General features: G+C 45.6%; 1 protein-coding gene across 1 annotated transcript; it reads right to left on the minus strand.

The window, feature by feature from the left end:
- Positions 1-253: 253 nt before the first annotated feature.
- On the minus strand, positions 254-7,596 carry PROKR2 (prokineticin receptor 2). The gene is made up of 2 exons (XM_010836440.1): positions 7,139-7,596; positions 254-950 (listed from the first exon to the last, which is right to left on the minus strand). Exons 1-2 carry the CDS (start codon positions 7,594-7,596, stop codon positions 254-256), a joined length of 1,155 nt encoding a protein of 384 aa, XP_010834742.1.
- Positions 7,597-8,803: the final 1,207 nt, after the last annotated feature.

Below are 8,803 nucleotides of genomic sequence, written 5' to 3' on the forward strand. Positions count from 1 at the left end.
GTCAGCTCCTGTTGCTCTTTAATCTCGCTGGTGGTGGTGTGCACAGTACGTTGAGCACGTATCAGTAAATGTTAGCTGCTGTGGTTTGTGTCAAGTCACACTGCATTTTATGACTGCAGAAGCATCCAGCTCCTTGACAGCAACGAAGTGTGAAAACTGTTGCCCTTTCCCCATGCAGCCTGTGAACTTGGTTATTGATAAACTGTGTGCCAAGTACTGGCTTTTGGGTTTTCCATTGTGAAGCACCAGTGGGTCACTTCAGCCTGATACAATCCACCTCCTCCGTGGCTGGCAGGCGGCTGGTTTTGAGGTCGAGGTCAGCACTGGACTTACTCCCACGGTGGGAGGGCCGCCAGTGGAGCAGCAGCATCTTCTTGAAGTACTTCATGGTGCTGTTCTTCACTGTCACGAAGCACACGGTGTTGATCATGCTGTTGCTCATGGCGATGCACTCCACAACATAAAAGGCTGTGAGGTAATGTTTTTCCTTCACGAACACAGTGGGGAAGAAGTCGCGCACGATTGTGAAGCCATAGAAGGGCGCCCAGCACAGAACATAGGCCGTGAGGATACACATGAGTACCAGTACCGTCTTCCGGCGGCAGCGCAGCCTCTTCCGGATTTGCTCAGTCTGGAAACCCGGGACCGCTTTGAACCAGAGCTCTCGGGAGATCCTGGCATAGCACAGGGTCATGGTGAACACGGGGCCCAGGAACTCGATGCCAAAGACAAAGAGGAAGTAGGATTTATAGTAGAGCTGCTGGTCCACTGGCCAGACCTGGCCGCAGAAGATCTTTTTCTGGTTTTTGACAATGAAGAGGACGGTTTCCTTTGTGAAGTAGGCTGATGGGATGGAGATGAGAATGGATACCATCCAGACCAGAGCGATCAGGAAGGAGGCTGTTTGATAATTCATTCGTGGTTTCAAGGGGTGAACGATAGCGAGATATCTGGTGGGGGAGGGAAGCATCAGTAGCAATGATGTATGCGGATATATACTTGTAATCATTATTAGTTTTTAACTAACCCAAACACCCACAGTAGCAGACAAAATGGCACAATGACTCTCCACGTACCTATTTTCCAGCGTCAACATGCTTCATTTGATTTTAGCAACATCATTTGGCATTTGGAGGAGAAGAGAGGTTTAGTGGGAACAGCACAGGATTTGGGTCAAACAGATAGAATAAATCCTGGCTTTTTACCTGATTGGCTTTGGGAGTCTAGAGTGAATCAGTCTCTCTGAGATTCCTTTCCTTCCTTTCCTCAAATGCAACATCAGATAAAATGACACCTACCTTGCAGGGCTTCTGTGAATATTAAATGTTACAATGTTTGTGAAATGCTTGGTGTGTACTAGATATTCAATAAATACATGAGGTCTATCATGATTATAAATCCTATTGATACCATCTGACTTTCAAGCTTGCCATTCTGTCTAAGAATATAATTCTTTCAAAACTCTTCAATTCACAGATCTCCGGGTGTAGAGGCAAAAGAAGGTCTGTGGACTAGAACTTTCTCTCTGCTACCCTCAGGTGTCATTCTGCATTACAGAGCTGGAGGGTAGGGGTGGTTTAGGGTGGAATCTGAGCAATCTAGTGAGATGTAAATGACTTGCCCAAGCTCACTTGGTACAGGGAATGGAATGTGGGCTCCGGATACAAACCTTTTACACCCACCCCCATGGGCTGTCTCAAGCTCAGATGAGAAGGTAAGTAAAGTTGCCCTGATACCATCAAGCAGCATATAGCATAAAGCTTTTATCCTCTTTCTAATCAGCAACACTGCCTGGGAAAAAACTTGGAGCCCTTAGTGGGAAATGAGCTCATTTGTGTAGGTTGAACACTTCCTTTCTAGAGAAACCTAATAATATCTACTTAGGTAATTTAGTCCCCTGGGCTCATTCTTGTGCATTTTATGGGTCAAGAGGAAGAGGCGGTGGAGGAAGGTGGAGGAAGAAAAGAGGCATGAGGGGTTGGGAAGAAGCAGTTCGGTCTGGAGATGAACATATACCTCATACCTGGAGCTTGAGTCAGGTTATGACCAATAGCAGGAAGACACCCATGGGTTTCTATCTAGCCTTCCCTGGTGGCTCAGATGGTAAAGCGTCTGCCTACAATGCGGGAGACCTGGGTTCGATCCCTGCATAGGGAAGAGCCTCTGGAGAAGGAAATGGCAACTTACTCCAGTATTCTTGCCTGGAAAATCCCATGCATGGAGGAGCGTGGTAGGCTACAGTCCATGGGTCGCAGAGAGTCAGACACGACTGAGCAACTTCACTTTGACTTTCACTTTACACTTTTTGGTAACTAGACCCTTTGGTCACCTATCCAAGTTTCTGACTTGACCAAGAAGGCCTTCTGGAGTGCTATTTCTGTCTGTCCCTGGCAATAATCTGTCTTGGGGTTCTTTTATCTGCTTTTGCCTTCCCCTTGCCCACTGGCAGCTCTGACCCATAGACTTCAATTAGAAGATCTCATGGCAGCCTTGTTCACCCCAGGTTGCAGCTTTCTGAAGACCTGAGATAAAACTGGATCTCATCCCATCCACTGGGTGCACCCTAGCTATATAAATTAATGAGCAGTGCTTGCTAGAGTTCTTTACCCATCCATGGGTCCAAGTTTTTCCAAGTTAACCTGCACGAATTGCCTGGATAACACAAGGCTCACAGGGCTGGAGATCGGGACAAGAGGGTTAGCTCATTCTTCACTGGGGCAGGGACATCTCACAATCATTGTCTCTCTGTGATGCTGAGTGTATCAGTTTCCTGTTGCTGCTATAACAAATTACTACAAATTCAGTGGCTTAAACAAATTATTATCATAGTTTTGAAGTCTGAAGTCTGACATGTATCTTACTGGGCTAACATCAAGGTGTCGGTAGGCCTGTGTTCCTTTCTGGAGGCTTTTAGGGAAAAATCTCATTTGTTTTTCCTTTAGGGCTGCCTGCATTACTTGGCTTATGGCCCCCTTATATGTTCAAAGCCATCAATGATCAGTCAAGCCCTTCCTGCAATACATCACCCTGACACTGACTTTTCTGCCTACCTCTTGCACATTTAAGGACTGATGTGATTACACTGAGCCCACCCAGATAATTCAGTATAATGTCCTTATATTATGACCAGCTAATTAACAACCTTAATTCCTCTTAGGCATAACATGTTCTGGGGATTAAGATGTGGATATCTTGGGGGTCATTATTCTGCCTCCCATAGTGAGTCCAAAGTCCTTACATAATGCAGAACTAGTTCAGGACTTAATAACTCTCTCAGTCTGATTCCAGCATGAAAAGTATCTCAGTAACCAATGCTAAAGAGAATTTCTACAGCCCTGCTTACTCTGCTGTCAACTCTTAAATTCTAATTCCTTTTCACTCAGTAACTTCTTCCTTATCCTATAGGATGCTCCAAAATTCAGAGCTTTATTTTATGATTTATTGTCATCAAATAAATCATAAAGAACACTGCCTGGATTTTCAGAAGCCCTGGATTTTAGCTCTGTACCTAAATCCTCAGATAAATCACTTATGCCCCTGGGACTTAGTTTCTTCATCTGTGAAAGGGAGATAAAAATAACTTTACAGACAACCTTTTTGAAAGGTTCCATTTGAGAAGGTAAATGTACATAAAGCATGCTGGAAGCTATAATACTTTGTTTAAACTCATCTTTTCCTATGACTCTTTCACTGGCAAGAGGGACATCTGTAAATTCTTTGTTGCCATCTATCTGCCTGTTTCTTGAGGTCAACACTCTCCTTCTGGGGTCTCTGTGACTTCAAATAGCATCTCTTTTAGGCCCTCTGCACATGAACATTGCTCTTCTCCTGCTGCCGGTGTCAGGGTTTGTTCTGAGTATGATGTAGTCCCCATGCCTACAGATACAAGCCAATTATTTAATATTAATGTCATCTCAACAAAAGTAAGAGTTTTGCCATCATCTATCCTTCTTATCACTTTGCCTTATTTTTCAATTGGTTTGAAACTGAGTAAGAAAGAGGGGTGCTATTTATTAGAGTCATGAATTTTAAAAGCTCCATATGTGCTTTGATATCTACAAAAAGTTTAGCTGTGAGTTCCTCTGTTTTCACCAGATGTATCCCTCCTCCTGGTGGGAAAGGCTCCTGTCCTGCTAGTTTCTCTATCAGAAAACTGCACCCCCAGAATAACTGCACCCCCAACCCACAACTAGTGGGTTTCACTTCCCTGCCAGTTGGCAAAATCATTCAAACAAGCCAATCACATCCTCCCATGGGAGCTAAGGTCACCTCAGTCTCTTGCCACTGTAAAGCCTGCTGTCCACAGCCCCTGCTGGTTCATTCTATTCCTGAGTGCAACTCCCACATGGCACACATGGCCCTGCCTGGTGTGCAATGTTCTCCTCGCTTGGGCTGGGAGTATACGAGACCAACCAACTGCTGTCAGCCTCACTGTTCTAGCTTCAAGTGTTGTGTGCTCAGTCATCTACTACTATTGAAGCTATAGAGTCCTGCCTTGATCAACGGCGTGTAGAAGGTGGTCAGAATAGCACACTCAAATTACTGCAACTGCCTCATGAAGTGTTCCCAGACTGCATCACCAACATAATCATCGTGTCTTCCTCTGAGTTACTCTTATCAATAGATTATTCTAGCTTTTGTGTGGAAGTAAAGCTCCCAGAGGTCAAAGACTGTGTCTTCTACTACTTTATGTTTCCACACACATAGGCTGGGCATACAGTAGGATTTAGCAACCTGTGGATCTACCAGTTTGAAGCACATGCAGTTGATATCCCCTTATATCCCTTTGCTTTTATCACTTCAGTGGATACCTGTCCACTCCCACCAGCTAACACCTGCATTTCTTTGTCAGAAGGTCTTCTCTGGCTTCCAGGGTACTCTTGGTAACCTGCACAGAACTTCCAGAGGCCCTCACAAATGACTTATGAGATTTGGTATATAAATAGCTGAGCTCCCTCACCCACCTCCCACTCCTGGGAGAACTCTGAGGTGTGATCTACACCAGGTCCAAGAGTTCTGTGGCAAGAATAAAAATCAGTTTCCCACAGTGGAAATCTGTTCAGTGACACAGCCTTTATTGACTGCCTTCCCTTGCTGCACTTCCCATCTCCCTGAAGGTGCTTCCTGGGTGCTACCTGCACATGAATCCTTGTCTCAGGGTCTATTTTGGGAGTAAACCAAACTAAGGCACAGGTTTGAGGCTCTTTGCTAAGCACAAAGGAAACATAAAGATAGAAGATGTGGTTATTGTGCTTAAAATACAGTGTCCTTTGGAAAAGACTATCTGTGTCCCCATACATGAGACTGAAAGACAGATTGGCATCAGACTACAAAGACTACGAGGTGCCAGACTCAGGATTTGGCATGTGTTCTACAGGCATTGAAACTTTTGGAGGTTTTGTAAGGAATGAAATATATTAGAAAGTCTCTTCAATGGTGATATTCTGATGCTTATTATGGATGAGTATGGATTTCAGGGGGCAGTCAGGATCTCCTATAGGGGTGAAGAGACAAGTTAGAGGAGCATAGTGATGGTCCAGCCATGACTTGCCAAGAGATGAGGCTGGAGGGACTATTGCCAGGACCTGGTGTAGGGCTGCATCTGGCAAAGGGGGTGTGTGGGTGGGGGTAGAACAGGGAGAAAAGCAAAGGATGATGGCAGTATTACCTGCTTGTGTGACTGGGACATGGTGGAACTGCTGACAGAGCTGGAAGCTGACTGAGGCAGAGCTAGTTTGGGGTGGAAAAGGAACCACTCCTGTATTGTAACAGGATGTTTACTTCCTGAGAATCGCCAATATTAAAAAAAAAAAGAAAGAAAAGCCCCACAACTACATTATAAAGACAAAGATTTCAGTGGAACAAAGGGGATGAGGACAGTGGTAACTCTCACTTGAGTAGACAACAGAGTCACTCAGGGAACTGGGTAAAATGCAGATGCTTAGGCTCTAGCCAGGGGATTCCCATTCAGTAGGACCCCAAGAATCTGACTTATTGTATCAAACATATTTCCCCTGGGGTATTTTGTGTAGTTGGTTGATAGGTAAGTTTCATAAACACTGGGTTCAGGGCTTGAGAGCCTCACAGTTGTGATAACAAAGTTGTTTTTTTCCTACAGGAATTAAGTTATAAAAAGGAAGATGCCTCTTTTATCTGCATGTGTATTATATTATCATAAATGAAAAATCAATGGGTTGATTAAAAAGGACAATGGACCTAAATAGCACTGAGAACTGGGAAAAACAAGTTGAAAGGTGATAAAAAGGAAAAAGATGATTAAAAATACATCAAAATGAGTTTCAGCATAACTCACAATGATGAACCAAGAAGATGTGACACAAATTGGCTTCTTAAAAAGAGCCACTGGTGGTTCAATGTTGGCCTACTACTGTTTACATAAATAAAAGATGTGTCAAATTTGTCTGAAGCTGTAATTAGAGATTTACAACAGATCAAGGACTTCTAGAACATATCATGCAAATATATGCAAATAAGCAGAGGGATGTATGCAAAAAAGAAAGGCAAGAATGTCCTTCTCTCTTTTTTACAAGCAAACCATGCAATAATCTCATTGTAAAATCAGCTTTGCATCAAAGTCACCAGAAACCAGAGTACATATTGTCTTATTCCATTTTTGTGAAGTTAAAAAACAGGTAAAATGAAACTATGATACTAGAAATCAGATTGATGGTTGCCTGGGGTGGGAGGATTGACTGGTAAGGGGCACAAGGAAGCTTTCTAGGGGATGAAAATGTTCTATATCTTGATTTGGGTTGTGGTTACAAGAAAAACTTTGCACATGCTGCCTTGACTGGAAGCTGCCTTGTCTATAATGTAGCTAAGTAGTAACTTGCTTAAACCTGCTGCTTTTGCTTGTGTGTTGGAGAGGCTCATGGTTATACCTGTATCTGAAGCAGATGTGGTATATGGCGGCATGGCCAAGAGCTAGGGGTTTAGGAGACTCACTCTTGCCTACATTTGGAAGAATATGAACCACAACTGAAGAAACCAACCCTCCTTTTGCCTCCATAGATGGGCAAACATTTGAATCTGGAGTAAGGCCAGCTGTTAGAGCTGAAGCGAGGAAAGAGGAGACCTGGGCCACCTCCATCATGTTTCCCGTGCCTGACATCCTCACCTGTCAATAGCAATGGCCAGCAGGGCATTGGTGGAGACGTAGAGTGAGACGGTACGCAGGTAGTTGATACAGGCACAGAGCACATGGCCATGCTCCCAGGAGAGCTGATGCACCACATAGTAGTCCATCTCAAAGGGGCAGCAGATGATGGCTACCAGGAAGTCGGAGATGGCCAGGTTAGCAATGAGCAGGTTGGTGAGGTTGCGCAGCTTTTTATAGCGGGTGAGGGCAGTGATAAAGACAAAGTTGCCAATACCACAAGTCAGCATGATACCCACAAGTGCCACCCCGATAACAATCTTGGCTGCAAAGAAGGTCTGAGTCTTGGTCATATCCTCATCCTCATCCAGAGGGAGGTCATAATCACCATAACTGAAGTTGAAGGGGAGGGGGGAGGCATGTTCTTGGGGTATACTGAAGTTGGCTGGAAAACTAGCATTTCCATTCTGGGCTGCCATGGTGAAGCTTTCCAGTGAGCGGTGTGTGGGAGATTCCAGGGTCTGCAGACTCTGAGCTAGGGTCCAGACCTTCTGCTCTCATGAGGTCAGAGATCCTAGCACCCTGCCCACATCCTTGGGGAGTCAACAGGCCATCCTCGATCCTGGAAGGAGACACAGCCAGTTGATAAGATACAGGTGAACACCTAATAGCATCTTCTCAGAGTCCCCCCAGGTGTAGGCAAACCAGATCCAGTGTCTACCCTCAGGCAGAACTGCCCATGGTACAGTGGGGAGGACACAAGATATCTGGAAATTGGGAAACCCCCTACTGACTGGCTGTCAGGAGGTATTTGGGCATGGGTTGGTTTGGACTCCCCAGAGACACCCAAGAAGAATGTATATCTTTGCTCTTTGCCCAGGGGCCAAGACCAGTTTGACTGCCCAGTCACCCTCCCCTGCCCCCCAGGAAGCCCCAAGGGGGGTCTTCCAGAAGTTTTCCCCAGCTGCTCAGGCAGCTGACTCAGGACTCTATGGGAATCACAATTTTGTGCCAGCTGTGGTCAGGGACAATGAAGCCAGAAGATGTGGATACAGTAGGGTCTTTTCTCCAAAGCAGGGACTGCTTCCTCTCTGGGCCAGTTCACAGACTTGAAAATCACGTTTCACATGAACAGACTGAGTCATCTTGGGCCAGTGATTTATGCTCTCTGAATTCCAGTTTTCCTATAAACCAAAATCCTGATGCCTAGCCCAGGGCCTGGCACAGAGGAGGGGCTGTTGAAGGAATGAATGAAGATCCCAACCAAGATTCTGCAGGTGGAGAAGCCTGTGGGTGGGAGGGAATTCTCCTGCTGCTTCCTGAGGCCATTTTAGAAAAAACTCCTGTCTGCTTCTCTTTCCTGCCTCCACTCTTTTGATCTGCCCCCTCACCAGGCCCCCTGTTCCCCTTCCAGCCTTGACTGGGAGGCACCACATCTCCCTAACGAGTCTGTGTCCTCTGAAAGTGGTGGCCGCTCCAAGATATTGCTTAACTGAAAACAGCAGCCCAAGGGGGTGGGGAGGTGGGGGTGGGGGGAGTGTCAGTGAGGATCCAGGAGGGCCTGAGGGCTGACGTATCCCTTATGGCTTAAGTTCTCTACATTCTTGGGGCCTCCAGATGCCCATGGGGGAGGAAATGAAGTCTCTGAAGTACTGAGCCCTCAGAAGATAGGGTACCGTTGGGTTC

The sequence above is a fragment of the Bison bison genome, unplaced genomic scaffold (assembly GCF_000754665.1).
Source record: "Bison bison bison isolate TAMUID 2011002044 unplaced genomic scaffold, Bison_UMD1.0 scf7180017864063, whole genome shotgun sequence".
Classification (NCBI taxonomy): Eukaryota; Metazoa; Chordata; class Mammalia; order Artiodactyla; family Bovidae; genus Bison; species Bison bison.

Coding starts and splice junctions, on each gene's coding strand:
- PROKR2 (XM_010836440.1), bottom strand. CDS start 7,596: ATGGCAGCCCAGAATGGAAATGCTAGTTTTCCAGCCAACTTCAGTATA. Junction 951..7,138: donor CTGGCCATTGCTATTGACAG/GTGAGGATGTCA, acceptor CTCCCCCACCAG/ATATCTCGCTATCGTTCACC.